This window comes from Oxyura jamaicensis, chromosome 2 (genome assembly GCF_011077185.1).
Source record: "Oxyura jamaicensis isolate SHBP4307 breed ruddy duck chromosome 2, BPBGC_Ojam_1.0, whole genome shotgun sequence".
Taxonomy (NCBI): domain Eukaryota; kingdom Metazoa; phylum Chordata; class Aves; order Anseriformes; family Anatidae; genus Oxyura; species Oxyura jamaicensis.
The window spans coordinates 57,669,953-57,693,794 of record NC_048894.1 but is presented as its reverse complement, the minus strand read 5'-3'; the positions used below and the strand labels follow the sequence as shown (position 1 = coordinate 57,693,794).

Below are 23,842 nucleotides of genomic sequence, written 5' to 3'. Positions count from 1 at the left end.
GAGCATCATGAACAGCTCAGCTCTGTTTCCTTTTATCATCAGAGCCAGAGAGGATGTTCAAAATCTATTCTGCAACTGCTCTCATTTTCCTAAATGGCTTCCCTTTCCACATCATGTTTCAGTGAACACTTAACAGGAAATAATCCTTCACCAGCAGAGAGATAAACAGTCCAGCAGATTCAGCTCTCTTATTCTCTGAAATAGAAGGCTCTGTCATTTCAGCCAGCTTTTGCTCCCTTGCATCTATGCCATTTATGCTGTATCTTTTAGTTTCAAGTAAATGCCAATACAACAAAGCCTTTTGCTGCAGCACCCAGCAGTGGTACAGGCAGGAGAAATCATTTTGCCCCAGCAGGAAGCACGCCACTAGAACATGGGCCCATGGGGTCTGGCTTCTTTTAAGTGGAAAAAAAAACATTTGTGGAAAACCTGTCCAAGCCAGGAATATGTTTTCCTACGCATTATAAATCATTTTATGCCTCATATTTAATGCCCATCAGACATGTAGCTCCTATTGGGTTTCCTACCTGTATAACAAGATATCGTGGAGGGTCACGGGCCATTTTGGAGAACTCCGCGATCAGCTCACGGAACTTGGGTCGGCTGTCTGCATCGATCATCCAGCCTGGAGGGACAGCAGGGAGAGCAGTGCACAGTTAAAGTTGCTTTGGCAGTCAAACACAGAACTTGAAATAAAACACATTCATGGTACAAAGAAAGTTCATTCGCCAGCCACTAGCTGGTGTGAATTTCAGCATTTAAGATGCACGCCTGGCAGTTTTGGAAGAATGATGGAGGTAGTAAAACACCAATGCTAGAAACACACCAGGCTGAGCCTGTCCTCTCTTGGTGGCCTGTCCCTTTTAGGGCAGGCAGGTCCTACAACAAGACAGTAAGAAATCAGTCCTCAGGACAGCTTGGGGGGGGGGGGCAGCCTGGATCGGTCCAAACGACGCTGCTCTGAAAAAGCTCTTGAAGGAGAAGCAAAGTAGCTTCAGCAGGCGCCTGCAGACATGCTGTGGTTTGACTGCCTATTCCTTAATGCACTGCTTCAGGAAATCCTGGACATCTAAAGCTCAAGAAACCCTTGCAATTTTCTGCCCTTTGTACCATATTTCTTCTAAAATCCAAAACATCTACATTGTGGGTGTTTTGAAAGATTAACTATATCTAAGCTGTATTTAACTAGTATGTGGACGGTAACAAAAACAAATCCTACAGCTTAGTGTGGATCAATGCTAGAAGAGATTTCTAATACTTACATTGGTAACTTTACATGTGAGATGAAGTAGGAAACCCACACTTTCTGATATCAACTAACAGATGAACTGAAGTAGAGACTCTTGCATTCAAAAATTAAAAATATGAAAGGTGAAGCTTAGTTTGTCTGTGAGAACTCATAAAAAATAGCCTACCCAAGTTAATGGAGGACCAAAATCATAATATTACATCTGAAATGTGCATCAAACAAAATCTCATCAGTGGCAGTCACTTTTTGCCGTGCTGTATATATGATCCCCTGCTAACTTCTTCCAGAGCAGTTCTTACCAACTAAAGAAATCCTTCTCACTTTCAGACACAATAGACCTTTTGGAGGTGTGCTGCTGTCGCAGAAGTAGCATCTAGTATTTCTGAATTTATCTATTAATTGCATATGTTTGAATACTGTTTATTTATAAAAAATGTTGTGTAAATAACTTTGGATGGAGCTGCCCTGCTTCACAAAAGCTCAGCCTCCCAAGGAGGTTCAGTGCTGTCAAAGACCTAGGGCAAGAACACTGCAAACTTGGGGGGGGGTGAGGTGTCAGCAGGGGTGAGCATTGCCGAGGAGGGGTTTCCTGGACAGTGCGTTTGGATCTGGGCACTGCTGATGGACACAGATAGATCCAGTTCCTGCTCACCTCAGTGAGCACAGGAATAGGGCTCTTCTTGTGCAGTGTCTGTCCCAACACAGCAATGTGCAGGTGCTCCAGGAGTCCCCAAAAGTGCTGCACTACCATGTGCTCATGGTAGGATGGTTCCTATTTCAGCAACAGGTACAGTTTGCTCCAATGAGAAGGTCTTAAATGCCACCTAGTGGGCTGTCTCTCAGCATCCTCACAAACACTTGTGAGCAGGGATGCAGCCCAGTCCTGGTTTAGGGGATATGCAGAAAGCAAGGTAATAATCTGACATTCTAGCAGCTGACATAGATTAAAAGGGGGATTGGGATTCAGAAGCCCTTTGCTGTACCCTATCTGGTCAAAAAATGCTTTAGAGACACCCTACCTCTTGTGCTATTTTACTGCAACAGTTGTGTGCTGAAAAGAAGCAATTGAAAAAGTGGGGAAGAAATCAGACGAGGAACTCAGGATCCTGAAGTGCATCTGCCAGGCTGTGGTGTCTATGCTCATGGCACTCATCTTGTAAAAGGAGCACACAATCTTTTTCACATAACCATATTTCCATGCTGTCGCCAAGAATTCAGCGTATAGAAATGTGATATAATGAAAGCAACAGAGCCACTTTTTGAGCTTAGAGAGTACTCACAAACCATCTGTACTTACATTTGACCATGATCATGTACACATCAATGGTACAGATGGGGGGCTGGGGCAAACGCTCGCCCTTCTCCAAGACAGAGGAGATTTCACTAGCAGGGATCCCATCGTAGGGCTTGGACCCGAATGTCATCAGCTCCCAAACTGTCACACCTGCAGGGGGAAAGGAGAAGACAATGACAGAGGTTTGGTGGGAGTCAGGGTGCCTGGCTGGGCGCAGAGAGGTAGCAGAAGCGTGTCTGCCTGTGAGAGTCAGATCCCCATCCAGAAAAAGCATTTTCTTCCATGATTTTAAAGAGAGACAAATTAATAAAACAGGTTGAAGTCAATATATATATATATACATATTTAAATCTCAACTAGTATCTTAGTGTTGAACGTCCCACAGACCTCCCAGACCCACAGAAAGGAAATAAAGGTTATCAACTCCTGACTCAAGCCTAGGAGGTGGTTTTAAAAATGGATGTTGTCTTTTTGTTTAAAATTATCTCTTTGGAGACAAGCAAGAGCAGTTGTTGAAAGATGTGTAAACCAGCTGCCTCAGTGTCGTTTGCTGACATACCACATACTCTGTGATGTAGCTGTTGTGATTGTCTGGTAGCTTAGGATACAAAACAAGATTTTGGAAGCCAAGATACATAAATGGATTAAGGGGAGCAGAGGCCTTTTTCTAACAGGACACAGGGTTTGACCATCTGCACTAAACGTTTTCCAGGAGTATAAGAGAACACAGAGTGGAAATTTTGCAGCAAGTTTCTCTGTAAAGTTTCCTTTCAGCTCGTCTTCTTTGAAATTGACTTATGAAACTATACCAAGTATAAAATGAATTCTCTATGGAGGGTATTGCTTTGATTCCCTTTTTATGTTGTCCTCTCAATACTGGGACATCCTACCACCTGCCCTGTGCTGAAGCACAGGTAGGTAAGTACTCCAAAACATTTTAGGCCACCATGTTGGCCACCACCACCAAATAAGTTTCTGCTATCACCTGAAATAGTGATGGCAGAAAACAGCAGAGTTACACTGATTGACACTAACTGTAGCCGTGGCCAATAGGTTTTAAGTCTGCCCATTCACTATTCTGCTTTATTGTCCGTGCAGTTCTATTCCACATGAAGATGCTGAAGAAAAGCCTCAGCAGAAGATGACCACATGGAGTGCAGTCTCCTACATGCAGCTTCGGTCAGGGAAGGACTCATCATGTGAAAGCATATTCTATAAGACACCTTACACCTCACCACCACTCAGTTTTATGTGAATTTTACTTTGTTGAATAGGTGATTTTGGCCCATGATTTAGGTTTAGACTCTCAATCTTAAGATAACAAAAAGAATAAAGGATGCTGCATAGTCACTGCAATTGTTTAAGAACATCCACAATAATTATGTTTTTAGACTCACCATAACTCCAGACATCACTTTGATGAGTGTAAATCCTGTGTAAAATTGACTCCAATGCCATCCATTTAATAGGAACCTAGGAAAATTCACAAATAAGCCATAAGACAGATCAAAATTTTATCAGCAATATTTACCACCAGGTGGTGTTTAAGCCAATAGTTTGGTTGAAGAAAGGAAAATAAAAAACAAAAATCCACAAGCAGCTGAGAGGCAGAGCAGGCTACTTCTGAGTCCCTTATTATTATTCTAATTTATTATGTTGAACCTGGAAACTTGTGGAGTTTTAAGTTAATTAGAAATCTTTACAATACTTTTAACAGTCCAATTTATATTTTTTTATCCTTCTCCTATTGTAAGAAATCCAGTCTCAGGCTGTATGACAAAGACTGATCTGTGCTCATATGGTTTCCATTTATGGTCTCTGCAATATTTGCAAGCAGCTTCTCTTTAATTTCTCAGCAGGATACATTCCCTCTATCAGCACGTAGTACAACATTGAAGGCGTGTTGAACCAAGTCTGACAGGTCTTTCTTCTGCTATAAATATACAGCATTCCCTTTCTCTTCATAAACTGTACAGTGTTATTGGTGTTGGCTACATGATGAATTCAGACAGGCTTTTTTTTCCAATGTTTTTTTAAATAACCTTGGTTTTTCCCAGACATTCTGGGTGGGAATTTCAAAAGCATTTGTTGCTCTGCTACCTCTGCTCCCACTGCAGTCACACTGGCCTGACGCTGCTCTGGCTGTGCTCAGTGGACTCCCACAGTCTTCAAAGGCAGCAAGCTGAGATTGCAGCTGAGCCCTTTGAAAAGCCCACTCTCCTTTTTTCCTGTTTTTAACAGAAAGACTCATGCATGAGCACAAACACCAACAAACACGCAGAAGTTCATCCATACTCTGGTGCATTTTACCTTGCCTCCCTCTGCGTGATACTCCTTCTCGTCAGCACCAAGCAGCTTTGCCAGCCCAAAGTCTGTGATTTTCACATGCTGAGGAGTCTTAACAAGGACGTTTCTGGCAGCAAGGTCACGATGCACCAGGCGACGTTCCTCCAAATAGTTCATTCCCTGCAATACAACAGACCAGAGGTTGGCATCTCTCATACACACTTTGGGCTTTGATGCACAAACAAGTTGCCAAACTTCAGCTGTTCGGTGGTAAGTATATGCACACCACCATATACACACGTTAACCTATCCCTCATTCAGAAAAAGGTTTTCTGTTTTGAATTACGTGATTCTGATTGTTAGGGTGAGGGCATGCACTTGCAGTTAGATGGAGAAGGTGGTGGCTGTGGTACTACCCTCTAGTAACCTTTTTGTGGGTCCATATTCCAGTGGAGTCATAGACGAAAAAGGAATGGGAGCGGGTATAGCAGGGGTTCTTCTAGAATTTAGTTCAAGACACATAAAATCAGGATAGTGCTGCCAAATGAGTGGCCAAACCCATTTTTCAGCTGCGCTTGTGCAACCTTGGTGACCTCAGGATAGTGTAGTACAGGCAGTAACTCTCATCTGCCCTGTGCACACAGGCCAACCTCATCGGGAGCACTTAGATGCGAATGGCCTGGGAGGAGTCCAAGTAAAAATAAATTAATAATTCAAAGTTACTAGTTCTGTGCCTCATTACCATGTACTCTGCCTTCTTTCTCACTGCTAACAATTAGGCATATGTGGGAAATGCGATAAAAGGAAAAATGTTAAAAAATAAAATAAAATTATTTTTATGGCTGAGCTCAGAGTTGCATTTATCTTCAAGTCCTCTTTGAAAAGGCAAGTTTTTCCAGTTTCACTGCCTCCCATGATTAGACTGCATTCACCATAGCATACGTGCTGTTTTGGTACAACTTCTCTTGAGGAAGAATTGACTTTTCTCTGGAGTGACTGCAGATCTCTCAGAAAGATAAAATGGCTAATTGTGCTGTTTTGACTTTTAAGGCATGAATCTAACATCTGCCTCTCTGACCACAGAGATTATTCTCTGTTCCCTCAACTCCAATCTCTTGGTGTATGGAATCAAAAAGTTCACAATTTCTAAGTTTCCTGCAAGATCCTTTCTAAAAACCACAATTATTCCCAGTCGATATATTTCTGCTGGCAGTAGCTTATGTGCTTGTATTTTTATGAAGAGAGAATTAATAAAAAAGTGCTTCTCGCCTACAAAATTAACACCAAAATGTTCACTGCGATGTGATGACAGAGCACTGGAGGGAGTAATTCCTTTCCAGCCTCCACCCTCTTCCTAAGCCCACTGTTAACCTGGACCACCAGCGAATCCTTCACTGCATTTTCTCAGCAGAACTTTACCCCTGCGCTAAGAGCTGCTCATGTTGCCAAAACAAACCACCCAAACAAGCTGGCACAATGCCACCAAGAGCATGTATTTAATTATACAAATATATCTTTAATGAGCAGAGCTCTTGAAACAAAAAAATCTTGAGCTGCCGACATAAAACAGACTATCTTAAAGAAAATCACATTTTGCCCCAGTAGAGCAAAAATTTTCCTGCTAAACATGTATTGCTGCAGAGACTTATTAGTACTCAAAGCTGCTGAAAAGCAGAATATCAGTTTTGCACTCAGCTATTTAAGATTCCAATAGCCAAAAGACTTGGGCACATGCATAACCATACACTGGAGACATTGAACTGCTCATGCAGAAAGTGCAGCAGATCTGTAATTGTGTGCAGGCCTGGGATTCAAGGTATTTTCATCATTAAGGGTGAGACTAAAGTGTTCAGTTACTTCACAGTGTTTTTACACATGGTGTGTATATACTCTGTCATAACATTTTGTCTGAATGACATGGCTGTGTACCTCAGTGAAAGATAATGTTTGTAAAAAATACAAAGAGAAATTATTTCAAAGCTGTGAAAACAGAAACAAAAAGCTTCACAGTGGACTTGCCTCCTGCTGGGTAGTTTCCAGACACAAATATACTGGCTACAATTTTTCTCCTTCCCAAAAAAGTACATTTTAAAGAGTCAGAGAAAGTCAAAATATCAGGCTTGACTTTATCAGATTAGTAACACCAGACTCATTGGTGGGAAAAAGCCATACATGAGATTTATGAGTGCTTTGAGGAGAACTTCAGTACAGAGTGACACAAAGGAGCATGCTGAAGGTCAAGCAGCAATGGAGAGAGTGGAGGTTGCTATGGGTGAACATTGAACTGACATGAAAAAAATCAAACAGAAGCTAACAATTGTGAATGGCAACACTTTGGGCAAGCGCACAACAAATGCGATGCCCCAAGGATTGGTTTGGGGACTGATTTTGCCACTTTAAAAAGTAATGAGGAGGAGGAGGGAAAGGAGGAAAGCGTGTCCTCTAACTCATCCTCCAAACTGAGTGAGACCTAGACAGAGCAGTAATTGATTTTAAACAAGAGAGCAAAATAGTCAGAATAACAGCAGTTCACATCCCGGGTGGATGCATAAATTAATATTCATTTGCTGAGGAATGTGCTGTAAAAAGTACACACACCAATATGAAAAATGTGCTCTGTATACTTTTGGTGGATATGTTTCTGACGTCCTCAGCATGTTTCCTGAAAGCAAACCACAGCCAGGAGAGCCTAAGATGTATACAAGGTCTCAAGGGACCGATAAGGCTGTAAGTGTGTGGTTAACTTCAGGACTGGCGTTACTGAAATAAGCAGCGTTATAGCACTTGGGCTTTGCAAATAGTGCTCGTGTACAACAAATGTCATACAAACTGCAGCTATTGTTTTTGCCCCATTCTTCCTAACCTAACCTAACCTAATCATCTTCCAGACACAGCATCTTGCCGCTAAGGGCTAGAGGCTGTACCTCTGTCTCCTTCGCTACACTTCTCTTTGGCTCTGTTGCTGAGTTTAGCACAAGCAGGCAGCCAGTGCTGGGTGTGATAATGATGCTTTTATTTGGCAACATGGCCCTTGCAATCAGATTACATGCACCAACTCAGTGCATATAAATTGCAGAGCAGACTTGGCGTGCCTGAATGTCTTTTGGTCACACACAGCCTACACTATAGCTGAGCTGGTATTTATTAATCAGCAGTTTCGATCCGTAGACCACAGAGATTACAGCCTGAAAAATCAGAGTCATTCTCAGTGTCATATTTAACATCAGTGTTTGCCCTGTGGCACAGGCCAAAGAAATCCAGTAACTGAAGTAGCATTTTGGTTTCAGAATTGCCAAATTCTATTCCCTTCTCTGCCGCAGCTTCATTGCATCACCATCATTTCATTACTGTTTGGTTTGGACATAAATGCACTGGTGACAATATTACACTGCCTGGGAGCAATTTGAAGAGATGATGAGGTTTGCACAGAAGCTTGAAGATGGTAGATTGCTGAAAACAAAGCAAGAGCTTACTGTGGTGCATAAGGTTTCTAGGAACCATGGGGCGTGGTGGAATACGGAGACTTACACAGACAGGTAAGGAAACAAACATGACACGTTGCCAGATCACCGGGCTGCCATCCTAGCTGCCCCTGGAGGTGTGTTGGTCAGCTTACCTTGGCAATTTGCACACACCAGTTGAGAAGGTACTGGGAGCCGATGTTGTCTTTGTGCTCTCGGATATAATCGAGGAGGCAGCCGTAAGGCATAAGCTGGGTGATTAGCTGCACGGTGGAAGTCAGGCAGATTCCCAGCAGGCGACACACATGAGGATTGTCAACACTAGCCATCACATAAGCTTCCTGAGAAGAAAGAATGGAAGAAAGTGACGTGAAACACTCCCTTCTGCATGACAGGAATATTTAGAAACAGTATAAAACAAGATTGTTGTTCAGGAGGTTGCTAAAATACTACACACAAATGACGTGCTGCCTATCAGATACAAAAGCATTGTTTCCGACTCTGTGGACCAAGTTTTTTCCACGCAGTGTAAGGTCTAGATTTTGAACACTTGGATCATCGCTGAGATGCAGGAGCAGAGACGGTCTCCCACTACCAGTACACCAAGCAAACACTGGACGTCAAGTCCTGGGGACAAAGCTCACAGACCTAAGAAGAATTTAAAAATTGATCATCAGCTGGAACCTGACGGAAGTTCAGGGAATTGGTGTTGTTTAGTCTGGAGGAGAGGAGGCTCAGGGGAGACCTTATTGCTAAGCTGGAGGTTGGCCTCTTCTCGCAGATAACTAGGGATAGGACTAGAGGAAATGGCCTCAAGCTGCCCCAGGGGAGGTTCAGGTTGGAAATTAGGAGACATTTGTCTCAGAAAGAGTGGTTAGGTGTTGGAACAGGTTGCCCAGGGAGGTGGTGGAGTCACCGTCATTGGGGGTGTTTAAGGAAACGCTGGACACGGTGCTTAGGGATATGGTTTAGTGAGTGACATTGGTGGTAGGGGGATGGTTGGACCAGATCATCTTGGAGGCCTTTTCTAATCTTAATAATTCAATGATCCTATGGTTTTGAACACCTAGCTGCAAGGACAACAAAACCTGTGAATTTGTCATATGGCTTTTTCCCTCCACAAATCTTTTCACAAATCTGACTGGAAATCAGGACTTTTGAGATTTCTGCACTTCTGTAAAGGCTAGTACTAACCCAGAAAGTCAAAAATTGTCATCTAGGATGGGACTGACAGCTTTACTTTTTAAGAAACAAGACTTTTTTGTCCATGTTGTTCTCCAGTCCATGTCAAACCAAACAAGTTAATAACCAGTTCACCTCTTTAGAAACCTGAATACATCTTACTTTAAGAAATACTGGTGAAAATATTGTCCCCAGTTGGAAAAATTATTTTAGACAGATATAGCAATGTGATATCAAGAAGGTATTTATAAATTTCATAAAAACATAATAAAGCTTTTGGTCTACTGGAATTTGGAGTTTGAGCTTCATAAATATGTGAAAAACTCTTCTTTCAAGCCTGGGTTCATCCTATGTAGCTTTAGGTATCTGTGAAAGGTACTCAAGGTACCTCCTCTTTGCTCTTTCTGCAGTTAAGAGGCTGGTGCCTCTCTTTTCAGAGGCTGGTGCAGTGTAATAGGGTCACGTTAAAGCCCCACACTTCATGGGTTCTGCATGCAAAAATTACTTATATATTTAAATTTGATATTTATAGTTGTATTGACATCCTCTGTCAAGTACCAGATGAAAGAATGAATTCTAATAGGGGAAAAAATAGAGCTGAAGTTTTTGTTTGTTTATTTGTTTGTTTTACTACTTTGTGTCCGATTTACATTATTTCAGTTTTAGACACTTTAAAGCCCTTTGACTGAAAAGCGACACAATGGGAAATAAATGGGAAATTTTCCATGCAGCTAACTTTTGTTCAGCATCATAACTCAGCATCTGGAGTGACACCAACTAATCATCCCTTGGCAATTGAGCATTAGATTAGCAGCCACTAAAGCCTAAAATAATAGTCAAGGTACTGTTGAGGCAGGGAAAGAAGCAAATCTACACTTTCTAAGAGCTTAAGAAATGAAATACCATAACACTAAACTCATCATCTAAAAATCTTTCCACAGATGTCACATAGCTGTAGAGCTGGTAAGAACTATTATTAAACAAAGATATTACAGCAATGACGTTCAAGAAATAAACAACCCCAATTCTTAAGCAATACGTTCTGGCCCTGGAATTGTTACTTGACATGCCAGCCTAAGCAAAACATGATGTAATGCAGTTTCTTCTGAGGTGCTAATACTGCATTTGGTTTCTTTGTTTCAGAGCCTATGGGATGAGAGTGGCCTCCAGGCAGCCAGATTAAAGAAGATCTCCAGCAGAACTGGATAAGGGATCCCCAACATCCTGCAGAATATGAGGTTATTGAGAAACAATCCTTTTTCAAGGAGAGCACTGATTCTGTTGGGTAGCTTAGGGAAAGATAAAAGAATACAATGTGCTCTTCACCTACGTAGATATTTACAGCAGCATTTTTTAGAGAATCTTTTGAATCTGCTGTGCGATGCTCATATGGAAATAGAGACCAAAATACACTAATCTCTCTAGACTTCAAAACCCAGCAGTTGTACTGATGAAGGGCATCTGTTCTTTGCGTTGTATTCTTTTGGGATTCAGACCCATATTGTATTAATTTCAGCAGGGGTTAAAAAAAATAAAAAATAAAAATCTGCAGACTCAGAGCTGTTCTTCTCCCTGCCCATCTGCTGTGCAGCCCGTACGGGGCTGACCTGGAGGCTAAGAACGGGGAAGCTGAAGGCGCAGGGTGGGTGTATGGCCACACAGCTTTTGGAGAGCTTCCAGGCGCTGACGCTGCCTATTGCTTTTGGTATCGCAAAGTGAAACAGGCCACTGCCTCCTCGCAGGGAGCAGAAGGGAGCTATTGTACATCCAGGGTCCCTCTTAGTAGCCTAAGACATTAAAGTGGGCCTTTGTTTCAACTGTTTATCTTGGAAATCTCTCCGGTACGCTCTGACCTGCTCCAAGTATGCTTGGTATTCAACAACAATCTTCTGAATTAGCCCTACCCTAATAAAGTCAGCAAGAGCTCGTCTGGATTATACAAACTAAAGCTGCTGTGCTTGTTCAATGCCTAGCATGTTCCTGGAAGAGGAATCACCTTTAATTGGACATTATTATCTCTGAGGTTTCAGTGACCTTAAAAAGCTGACTGCGTAGCAAGAGAGGAGCTTTTGGAGTTATCCCTCTGACTTCTTTCACCTGTATTTTCCCTGAAATACAGAATGAATTCTACCAACCAAATCATCTAAAAAAATGAACTGGACTAAAAAAAAGCAAGAGCCTTTTGTTAAGCATCCTAATTCAATGGACAATAAAAGATAAAGTGGAGATGCTATACAGAAATTCTTTGAAAAGACAAAGTGCTTTGATATCGCTGTAGAGCACAGAGTCCATGCATCTACTGTCCTGTCATCTGGATATCTTGCTCTGCTGAAGGCAGGATGCAGTACTGTAGGCTTATTAATTAGCCCCTCTTCCAGTGTACAGGGATTTAATGCAGTTCAGTGCAAAGCATCCTTTGTGAAGACTGTGCTATACTCCTTATCAATGTGAAGATTGATATGGAAGAGTGTGCTGGGGAGGTGACCAGAGAGACCATGCAGATTTGCGACCCAGGGAAGGGTGACACTCCTCTTGGGGTGAAGGGTGTCTGTAAACATGCACCACCTCATTAACTAAAATCAGGATTGATATTGCTTCATGTGCTGGACCACCTATTCTGCTGCAATGCACAATCTATTAAAGCAGAATAACACGTTGGACTAATGCTGTTTATTCAGGGTGATCAGAAATTCCCAGTGTGTTTCATTATTATCAATAGCACAGGTAGTGGTTTGTTCACAGCCAATCATACTGGCACTTCCCGCTCTATGCTTGTTAACATCTTCTCCAGCTTGAACCACTTGAGATAAGCCTTTTTATCTCAGGTGTCATTTGCTCTTCAAAGCTGGATTTTTATTTATTTATTTTTAAAATAATTTTCCTGTTAACGTGGTTAACTTCCTAACCAAAATGAAAAAAATCCACACAGACTTTACCATGGCAGAAGGATTCCTGTGTTTGATTAATGGTGCCATCACTTTCAAGTGGATTTATATTTAATTTAATACTATGTAACTGAGCAACTAACTTATGACAATTTGCAATGTCAGACATGTTTTTACTGTTTTTATTTGCACTGTCATAATAACAATGAATGCCAAAATTTAAGGCCAGAGACATCAGAATAAAGAAAATGGGTTTAGCTGTAAACATGTGGTTTGTATGGTTCTGCCCTTCCCTTGTGTGCCAGTTCCTATCCCATGAGTTTAACATCAGTGATCAACTGCAAGCAAGGACTTCATGGAAGACACAAAGCATTTGCCAAGCAACTGAATTATGGACGCAAATCAGCATAGTAGTTCTATATGAAGAATTCAGTTTGGGATGTTAAATATTTCTTGCTACCTGAAGTCCTGAAATCCCTTTAGTTGTTATAGAGGAAAATCCACAGACCACTGTCACCTTGACAAAACAAACATGAAAACTTACATCAAGTATTTCCTTGTTGGCTTTGGGTGATGTAGCCTCTCTCAACTCTTTAATAGCAACAGGAATTTTAACCTTTTCTCCTTCTGGGATCCAAAGTCCCTACCAAAAACAAGCACAAAGAATTAGTCAGTCTCATATCTAACAGGTTAATTTTCACAATTACATATACATTTTACATCTTCCGAGGATACTTAAATATTTGGAGCAATGGCAAACAACAAAAATTTGGAGAGCAATATGTAAAAATCATTGTGCCCTGTGGGTGTTAAGAAAATCCTGTCAATGGAATGGTATTTTGCTTTCTGTCACCTCTACCATACTTTTTTTAAGAAAGACATATTCATTTCCTGTATAGAGTGAGACATGCATAAAGATCAACTTACATGGATAGAAATCTAATTAATTAGCACATCATGGCAACTGCATATGCAAAATCTTGCCACTTCCAATTTATAAATCATGGGATGAAATGAATTGGAATTTTCTCTTATGCAACGGGATGGCACCTATCCTGTCCAAATAATCCATCCCTAAACATATGCAGTGACAGGTAGGTTTTTGTCTGACTGGTTCAGCGCTCTACATCTGTAGTGTCAGGAGGTCATTTAGCTGGGAGGCGAACCATGTGGAGCTGTGAGGAAGCTCTGCTGCAGCACCTAGTGATGTAGGTACCTATTTTCACAGGTCAATGTGGTTTGTACCCTAAAGGTCTCAGCCACAGATGGAAGTCTGCTTCAGAAAGAGACCTTTCAGATCCCAGTTTATACCTTTTTTTTTGGTGCCTTTTGCATGTGGGAACAAGACGAAGAGGGAAAGAGAAACATCGTGATCTTACCTTATAAACAGTGCCAAAAGCTCCGGAGCCTAAAACTTTGACCTTTTTAAATTCTGTTTCCTTTAAAATTCTCAGATGGGCCTGGTTTGGTGCTTCCCCGCTGGGTGTCAGTGGTTCAACAAGCTGGTGCATTCAGAAAAACAAGGCTTTAGAAGGACACACAGGCTGGGAGGACAGCAAGCAGCAAACTTTGTTGGAGGGAAATAAATCCTTCATTTAAAATAATGAACATTTTATTCCATGTGAAGTTTATGTGAGGATAGCTCCACTCTGACTTACAGCAATAAATATCTGGAGTTGCTCCAAATTTCAGAGGCAAAATCAATCAAAACCAAGCTCCCCGGAACCACTTCTGCCCCATGAAATTGCACAGAATGGCAACTGCCATTTTGAAGGAAAATGAAGGAATACTAGTGTTCAAATGAAGACTTAGACATCAAAGACTTAAAACACATGGCATGAAGAACAGTGCAATTACCACAGATCTTAAATAAGATTAATTTTTTGAACTTGCAAATAAATTATAAAAATGTTTTAAATAATGTGCTAGAATCACCTGTAACCTTTCAGGTTTAATCTTGTCTAATTAGATGAAATTCCCATGGTACTGGAGGTGGCTCTCCCAGACCACAGCACTAGGTTTACAAACAGCAACTTAAACTGTGAGTACAGAAGTAATGCCCTCCAAACAGAGATATTTAACACTTTTTTTTTTTTAAGTGTAAGTCAGCTTTTTCCCTTTAGTGATTTCCTTTTTCCTTTCAATTGAATAAAACCATATTTAGGTAGATACTATCTTTTTTTTAGTAGACCAGTGACCTTTCTGTTGTGATGAAATATCCTAATTTTGTGGAGTCCAGAGGCTAAAATACAAGGTAAGCACAAACTGAACTCTATTATTAAAACTGTAGAATAGAGCTGTAAGTAAAATATTGTAAGGCAGCGTACTGGAAAGCAGGACAGCTCTAAGCATTTTAGCAGTTTACTCTGCAAAGCCAGGGAGCACAGAAGGAAGCTGCAATTGGGCTTTTAGCAGAATACCAAATAAAATTTGCTACTTATTTACTAAGATTAGACTGGAAAGAGAAGGGGACTAATCATGAAAGAACATCTTTAAATTGAGGAGAATGAATTTTGCAATTTCATATGTAAGGAACCCAGAGGGTAATGTTGTAATGCACATGAAACCTACACTGTGCAAAAAACAAAGCTGTGTAGAAACCTCACTCATGCCCAACAGGGTAAACCACTCACTTTGATGGCTTTTTTTTTTTTTTTTTTTTTTTTTTTTTTTTTTTTTTTTTTTTTGTGTGTGTGTGTGTGTTAAAAACAACAACAACAAAAGACCAGACACAAACACTTCCTCCATTGCTTTCCCTGCTCTCCTTTCTCATTTTTCTCATGAGGATCAGACTTATACCTGATCAAGGGGGTAGAATTTTCAGCAGCACCCAAGTTGCTTCTAGGCTTGTCTGGAGGGAGAAAGGTTTCAATGCTAAGGGCAAGGTAGGGCAATGCTTCATGGCAAGGTAGCATGGATCAGCAAACACATTACACCTCACCCTAAGGCTTAGTTTTCCCCAGTCTCAATGATTGTCACTGGGATTTAGGCATCTAAATCCCCTAAAGCTTTGGAAAATTATATCCACAGGGATCAGATTTGAGATTAATTGAGAAGGTGTTAGGTGCACACTGCCTCTTTTCCGAAGAGTGTGGCAGACTCTGTGTTAGTCAAGCCAAGAGCTTATTCAGTTACAAAGCAGATTCATGGTGCTTTAATCCTCTTGTTTGAAGAGGTCGGGACCCACTGCCCCAAATAAAGCAGCTGGCTCCAAGATGTGACCATGGCACTCACCTCCCTCTCCTGCAGCAGCCTGCGCAGGGTCCGCTTCCTCACGATGTGGCGCCGCCGCAAGTACAGGCCAATGCCCAAGCCTACCACAACCAGGCAGAGGAGCCCTCCGACAACACCGGCTGCAATGGACGGGATTTTGGAGCTGCAACACAATACGGGATGTGGAAAGAGAAAAAAAATGCTTAGGTGTATGATTAAAAAAAAACACACCACCACCAAACCTAGAGGGGCTGTGTGTAGCCTCAGGTTTTGACCAAACGTATGGTCTGTACACCTCCTTAAACCTATTTGATATTTCAGGTCTCTTGAGTCTCAGTATTTTTAAATCCCTCACCCCAGTGGTTGTGTTTATTCTTTTCTATTGTATTCTCCTCCACTGCTCCGCCATCTCCTCCTCCTTATGCACAAATTTCTACACAGCCTTCTGAATTTACCATTTCTGTGACATTTGCTTTGCTGGGTTTGTACTTTTGTTCCAGATTTGCAAGGCCCCCCCTTAATAAATCAAGGCACTTTTGTTTCTCTTTGAAAATTATGGAGAAAAGGCTCTTCATACAGAAGAGGTATTGATAACTTTGTACACGTGGAGAGAAGGTGATATTAAGAAGGCATACACAGCTGTGATACTGGCAATGAAGCTGACAGCTCATCATTGTGAAAGGACATGGTGTATGGTTCACAATGTTCTTGAAATCACTGGCCCTTTTCCCCCAGTACAGAGGCTGGGTAATGTGTGAACTGTCTGTGTTGCATGTACTGATTGCTGCCTGTTTACTAGTCTGGTTGGTTTCAAACTTAAATTGAAAAGAAAAACCTGTTTTCCAAGGTTGTCTTTTGGTCTGTACTTGGAGATCCATCACAGCTCTTTATAAGCTGCCCCAGGAATTACTATTAAATAGAGCCACTTTTTATCAGTACTTCTAGGCTGAATTTGTCTTTCCATAGTCTTAGTGGCCAGAAACTAAATCCCTCTTAGTCAGAGAGTGACTGTTGACTAGTGTTGACTTGTTGCCTGTCTTTGAGGAAGTCATCAGGCTAAACAATGCAGTATGAGATCTCGTGTGAAGAATGAATGTCCATCTATGCATTGAGAGGTTGGAGATGTGGAGATCGCAAGGCTGGAAAAGCCCCTAGGGGTCTGCAATTAATTCCCTGTAATGCAGGTAACCATATCAACCCTAAACATTTCTCTTTCTGCCTCTAGACCATTATCCTTTCTTTTTTCCAGCTCTTCCTTTTGTTCTCCAGTAACAGAACCCAGGTCTCACTTTGACCTTCCTTTCGACAAACTAAGCAAAACAAGGTTTTGGAGTCTCATGCCAGTAGGAAATTTCTCAATTATTTAGTCATTCTTATAGATCTGAGCCTGCCCTAATCTGTCACTTCTCCCTACAGATCTGAAGTAGGACTTTACAGAATGTTAGTCCCACGTTTCAGTGCCCAGCACAGAAATGTAAACACACACGCATTCTTTCCAGTTCTGTTGTTAATTGTATCAGACGAAATACTCACCCATTTGGACAGCCTTCAAGACCTGGTCCTTTGCACCTGTAAAAACAAAGGAATGTTACAAACATATTAGCTCTGGCATACCTACTCCTATAACTCCAACTAAGAAGAGTGCTACTGATGAAAACTTTGTGTTTCAGAGCAGTTCAAGGTATTTATAATAATCATGCACTCTATTAAATATCAGTCAACTGCCTTGCTCCGGAAGCTTTTACACAGAGGCATAGTTACACTATGGACTCATTATAGCGAGTATTTTAAAACAGCATTCTATGATGTGTTAGAATGGAGAGAGGACACAGATAGACAGAATTCAAATGGACCTGGAGTCTCTGCTTCTTTTTTGTTTTAATATATCTGTGCTTTCTACATGTGCTTTCCTATCCATGAAGCTCAGTCAAACTGAGACTGCACAAAATATCTGGCCACAGAGGCACCTGTGGGGCGGCCAGCCAGTGCACTGGCTCTGTGTGGACATCTGTGTTAGCACAGAAGCTCAGGGCTGACTGTGGAGGAAGACAGGAGAAGCCTCTCCCTTGTCCAAGAACAGAAAGCTATATGGAAACACACTGCTGCAGATCCTCCTGCATTATCCATGTTTCCTGAGAAGCAAAGGATTACAATTTCCAGACTTCCTATTGCAAAGGAAAATGTCAGTAGCAGATACATGGTCCCAACAGAAACCAGCATTTCACAATCCTTGCTTTGGCTAAAGTATTTTCTCACGTGTCTGTTGTATTTTTCCTTCAGAATTGAAGATCTCATGCCACTGGCAATGTAAACAGGTATGACAGTTAACCAGAGAGCCAGAAACTCTACTAGCAAGTCCTTCTCCCTCCATTTGAGTTTAAAATGCTCCAAATTAATTTTGGCAGCCCGATGCAAAAAACAACACAGATGAAAACACATTCACTTGATGGTCTAGTGGGCATGAGAGGCACCATGCATTCCCTAAGTGCTGCTGGGCTACAAGATGTATGCTCTTCATGGGAATTGTGGTCTTTGTGGTGCCTACCAAGGAAGGAGAGCATTACAGAAGGGATTACATCACCGCTGAAAAACAGAGCACAGCAAAGAGAAAAGTCCAGTTTGTGGTATCCTCTCCCTGTGCTGACTCGAAGAAGGTGCATCATCCCAAAGCAATGCCAGAGGAGGTCAAGCAGGGGGTAAGGAGTGAACCCATGCCAGGAAAAGTGTTCTGAGTTCCCTCTTGCTGAGAGGAGGAAACAGAAAAAAATCAAGATGGCAGGTGGGGCTGAAGATTTTATCTCACAGCTTGATCATAGGTCTGGAGGAGGAAGAGGGGAAGCAACTACTCATTTTATTGCATTTTTGTTTATTTGTTTGGTTTCATTACTCTGATCTTCCCCCATGTATTTGCCTTGTTTCAGGGCCAACACAGTGCTCCAAGGCCCAGCATCTGGAAGGTCTTGTGAGTTCACTGGGCTCCCATGCAAGAATGTGCATCCTGGTGTCCTGGACATGCTGGAAGTACTGTGCACACTGGTTCCCGGATTCTGGGCACACGGCTCTGTTAGCACTCCCTGTCTGCCTACAGTTTGTTTTGTTTGCTCAGTTGTGTAACTAAGAACAGTGAGGCTGCACATGCAGAGCAGAACCACCATCTTCCCTATGGTCACAGGAAACATATCTCACTTTGCACCAGGCTCCTTTCTTTGGGCACTTAAAAGAAAACTGATCTAGGACCCAAGACCTCATCCTATCACACTATATCAATCACCTGCATAGGAGTTTCTCTATGTTAATGCAACAAACCGTATACAACGGCTCCTGATAATGGACATGAAATTAAAAATATTCATGTTATTCCAGAATGTGACTGGGTTCCCTCAAATTAACTTTCTAAAATTCTGTTTTTCCATGATACTTTATGATTGCAAAACCTCCATGAACTTCATAACATTAAAAAAAAAAAAAAAAAAAAAGTTGTCTGAGGGGATACTATCCACAGTCTGAGGAATGACTGACCAGTTATTTTCCTGGGCCAGAAAGTGGAAGGAGGAGAGGTGTAGATTTTCATCTGTACCTTTTTTCTTTTTTTTTTTTTAATTATTTCCCACACAAATCCATCAGCACCAAGTCTAGTGGGATAAAGTTAAAAGGTATTCTGGAAGAAAATGATGGATCATCTTGTGCTTTTCAAATCCCATGTGATTTTCTGATTCATTTCACAAGTCAAAGAAGAAACAAAGCCTATGACAAATATCTATCCGAGTCTAAATATAGCCATATTTTTAATGTGGAGTTTTATGATGACACCCAACATAAGTAACCTAGGTTTTATGGAATCTAAACAATCACTTTTTCCATCCTTGAATCATTTTTCTTCTGCTTACAGAAACTAAAATGAGAAATGTGACCTTGTGTTATAAACTGCCTCAAGATCTTATGGATGTATTGGATGGAATCTAGCAGCAGTTGTAGTCTCTGAAATATTTCTCTACTTATTGGAAAATTAGTGCTGTGTACAGTCCCTGAAACTATTACATCCTGAACTCAGCATTTCATCTGTCTACATAAATATTACTTGTCCAGTGCAGACACAGCTATTTATTTTCCAAATCCATCAAGATTTTAACAACTTTCTCCTCGACCTACAGTTCCTAATTTGATGTAATACAGCCACGTTGCTATGATTTATGGCCTTTCAGAGGGGACTCAAGCTTTAACAGCGCAAGTCCTCAGTTACTTTACAGTCATAAAAGAAATGGAAAACTATTGGTTTTTTCAAAGCCTTACAAGAACTTCCTTCTGCCCATTCTTTCTCATTAAACTTCAGAGTGTGACAAAGGCATAGAATGTGTGCTGTGCTGCTGCAAGCTTCCCTCTCAGACCCCTGGCTGCCTTCTCACCCACCCCTAAATTCCCATGGGGCATTTAACATGAAGAACAGAAAGGCGTAATGTTGGTAGTGACTCTGGAGGCTGGACCCTTCAGCCAGTACTATTAATTATGGCTGTGGCACCTCTCTTTCTTGTTCTTCCACCCCACTGGCTGTGGCTGAATTTAATTCTCATGCTCTGGGAGAGTTGCGAGGGAAAAACAGATCTCTCAACACGGAGCAGAATAATCAAGCTGGTGTGCTTCATTAGTTGCTGGAGGTATGAACTGGGTAATTTCAGGACTTTTGGGACATTGCTCTCTTTATTGGAGCATATTTTCTCAGCTGTACTACATGCAGAGCAGAAAGAAGCTGGTGTAAAAAATCCCCAAGCAGTTATAGGGGAAATGGGGGAGAAGTCTTTTGGGCTGAACAGGAGAAAGCTTCTGTTTTCTAATGAATGCCGAACAAGCGACTCAGCAAAGAAAGTTAGACTAGATGAGATTTGTCACGGCCATATAAAGGAGGTGATGCGCTGAAAGTACTACAAAAGTTAAAACCCAAATTTGAGACAAAGCTCAGCTGAGGAGAGAGGTCCTGTTTACTTGCAGCTTCTTTTGATAAAGAAATTAGAGCCAGATCCTGGAAAACTGAACTTGCATGAATACTGAACTCAACACATGTAATAATATTCTGTGCCTCTGTACATGATATTGGACAGGGACAGAAATAAAGAAGTTGTTTCTTGTCATACAGAAATCGCTGAGACTGTGTTTTTTAAAGACACAAAAACTTTGTGAGACAGATGTTTTCCACCGACTGCTGAACAGATCACATTCCTGCAGCACAAGGAGGGAAAGGCGTGAAGATGACTAAGTGGCATTACTGATTGATTGCCTTCATGGGGAAAATACTGTGCCGGGCTGCACGTTCCCACATGGTGTCTCTGCCACTGGCTCCCTACCCATCAATGCCCTTGGCCTCAGAAGTCCCATCTGTAAAAACAAAAATAGCAACACTACGTTCCTCCAGCTCTCTTGAGCCCATCAGAAATACAGCCTATTTCTTCTGCCACATTTGGGTAGCAACTTGAACTTGGCCATTGAGCATGTCCACGGTATAACTGTGGTAAACCTAGCCCAGCTCTTTCATGTAAACAATAAAATAGATACTACTTTTTTTTTTTTTTGGACTCCTGAGGTACACCTTGGCTGCTAAAGCCAAGCAGGAATTGACTTTTCTGATGAGCTCTGCTCTGGGGAATTGTTTGTGCACAAAGTGCCAATGCAAGTCTTGCAGTTACATTCATGTTTGGCAGATTATTTTCCCTGAGTTTGTATTCATTAAAGTCTAGCATTTGATCCTGCTACCAAGGCTGCGCAGTTGAAAGACTTGTTCAGATGTGGTTACTGGTTATGCTGCTCCAGTAACTGGCCACATGGAAATCCAATGTTCTTATGAAGGATTTCTACATGAAAACGTGGCCAGTTATAAGAAGGATATTGGATCACGGTGGCCAGTTTGTATTGGTAACGACTGGTGATCAAAGGTATTGAAGTCATTAATAAAGATCAAAGTTAGTAACATCCCTTTTCAACTGAGATAATTTCTTATTAGAGTTGTGATGGGAAGCAGCAATGAGCCTTGCCTGCAATTGTAACAAGACTCAGGGGGCACCACTGTAAATCATGGCAAATCCACTTTGCTGTCGCAGCTGCCATCTGAAAATCAGATCACTGAGTTCCCTACGTGATAGCCAGAGAAGCACTACGAAGGCCTGTTGCTTGTCCTCTTGGCCCTTCTCCTGTTCTCCATGAAGGAGAGGACCTGGGCACTCTATTTTTTCATGACCAGACAGTTGAGCCAGGTAAATATACAGTGGTAGATGGTTGGTCTGAGTATAGTTGGAGAACAAATGTTAAAACTTTTCTCTTGCAACACATACTACTGAAGGATTTTTGACTGGACAGACACTGAAGGTTACAGGTCAGATGTCAGTGAAGGAAAGGACACCAAGCATGGGTTGTCTTTTGCTCTGAAAGCATTATAACCCAACAACCTAGTCTGAAACCCCACACCTTACTGTGCATCCTGTGTCCTTTACAGGTTGGAAACTATCAGGTGACGTGGGTGCAGCTCGGTCACTTACTGTCATGTAGCTAAAAGCCAGCTGAATTCACACATCATTAAAGGGGGCAGTTTAACCATTCCCCAAAGGAGGACAAAAGCAGTACATACAGATTGGGTTTACTGTGATGCCCATTGATAAAAGCCACACTCAGGAGGCAAGCGAAGCTTTAAACCAGACCATGTGCTACCATATGGAAAAAGAGAGAAAGAAAATCACTGTGCTATCCCACAGGGATTTCTCTCCTAAAAATCAAAGCTGTTGAGAAAAATGGGTCCCAGGAACTCAGCATCCACCAGATGTCACTGATGTTCCTCCCCAAAACAGAGGACCCAGTACCCAGCCAGGTGGGAAAAAACAAAAAAGTGCACCAATATTGGGTGCGTTCTGTAAAATTCCAGAAAGCTTCCTATCTAAATAAGCAAACAAACCTTTTTCAAGTCCCCTAAAGCTTTTTTTTTTTTTTTTTTTTTTTCCCCTCTGTGTAAAGAAGTGCCACTGAACTTTTCCTATTTACAAAGTCCACTGCGCTCTGCATACTTGACCTGTATATGCCTGACCTCTTTCCATTCCTGCTATATTTTGCTCTCGGAGCTTTGAAATAGGAGAGAAGTCAGAAAGCGAAAGAGCCTGATATGAGCCATTCCTCTGCTTTTTACTTTTTCCTCTGCATTTGGACCCAGGTTTTACTCACCCTCGTGTACAGTTTGGATGGCAGAGCTGGCAAACAGAGTTGGCGTCTGCGTACTTCCAGACGAGGGTATCGTTCTCACCCAGCACTCCTGCAGGGCAGGTTTTCACGCAGTGGGGGCCATCTATAAAATGGGCACACTTCATGCAATGGTCTGGGCCCTGCAGAGAAACCAAGAGACAAGTTGTTTGTGATGCCCTTATTTTGGTCTATTCAGAAGGAAATGCAGAACAGAAATTTACATGCATTCGACTGCAGCAACTTTTTAGCATCTTGTAGTTTTATTATCTTGCTACCTAAAATGCTTACAAGTATTTGCTCTTGTAGGATGAACTGTACAAAAGGCAGTACCTGATGTTTAAAGCTAATACTTCATTGAGTTTCCTCTACCTGATGGGAAAGCTCACATTTTTCATTTAAAATGAGGAATAATTTAATGACACCCCAACAAGGCCTAAGTTGAAAACCAGAGGGCTAGGCTGTTTTCTGGTGCAAACTACTATATTGAATGACTTAAAATGATGGAGCTAGGCCTCCTTATCCCTCCTAAAGTACTGGTTCCAAATCATTATTTTCCTGGTTTCTCAGCACAGCTTCCCTCCTCCATTTGCGAGAAGCACAGGAAATGGAGGCAACCCAAGGATGCCATGCATTTTCTACTTTGAATAGCACTTCATTAGTGCTTAAGGGCATTGCCTTTGGCCATTTTTGGCAAAACTGTTTTTACTCAGACTGTAACAGCACCAGGAATGTCGTAAATATTTTAGAGCAGGGAAACCAGCAATTCTGGGTCAAATTCTACTACAGAAGGAGCAAACAAAAAAATTATACCAAATCTACAGTGATGGTTTCAGTGGGACAACAGTAAGACAAGCTATGTGAAGATTACTTTAATTACTGCAATGTCCAAGGGCCACTACAATGACTAATTACTAGACGCTGGGCAAACGTGGAACAAGGGGTGGTCACTGCTTGAAGGAGCTTATGATGTTAACAACATCCTTTAGGCGATGGTGGTCTAAGCTGGAAGGGAGGATGGAAATACTTCACATTACTGAGCAGTGACTCCTTGGACTGATGG

General features: G+C 41.6%; 1 protein-coding gene across 2 annotated transcripts in view; it reads right to left on the bottom strand.

The window, feature by feature from the left end:
• The window catches only part of EGFR (epidermal growth factor receptor), a 50,920-nt gene that overhangs the window by 9,885 nt on the left and 17,193 nt on the right, over positions 1 to 23,842 (bottom strand). For both annotated transcript variants that reach the window (XM_035316902.1, XM_035316903.1), the window contains exons 14-23: positions 22,765 to 22,922; positions 17,104 to 17,139; positions 15,592 to 15,733; positions 13,737 to 13,859; positions 12,902 to 13,000; positions 8,446 to 8,631; positions 4,854 to 5,009; positions 3,941 to 4,016; positions 2,547 to 2,693; positions 528 to 625 (exon numbers count right to left, since the gene is read on the bottom strand). In XM_035316902.1, coding sequence (XP_035172793.1) covers positions 528 to 625; positions 2,547 to 2,693; positions 3,941 to 4,016; positions 4,854 to 5,009; positions 8,446 to 8,631; positions 12,902 to 13,000; positions 13,737 to 13,859; positions 15,592 to 15,733; positions 17,104 to 17,139; positions 22,765 to 22,922 — 1,221 coding nt within the window. The remainder of the gene's footprint in view (positions 1 to 527; positions 626 to 2,546; positions 2,694 to 3,940; positions 4,017 to 4,853; positions 5,010 to 8,445; positions 8,632 to 12,901; positions 13,001 to 13,736; positions 13,860 to 15,591; positions 15,734 to 17,103; positions 17,140 to 22,764; positions 22,923 to 23,842) is intronic.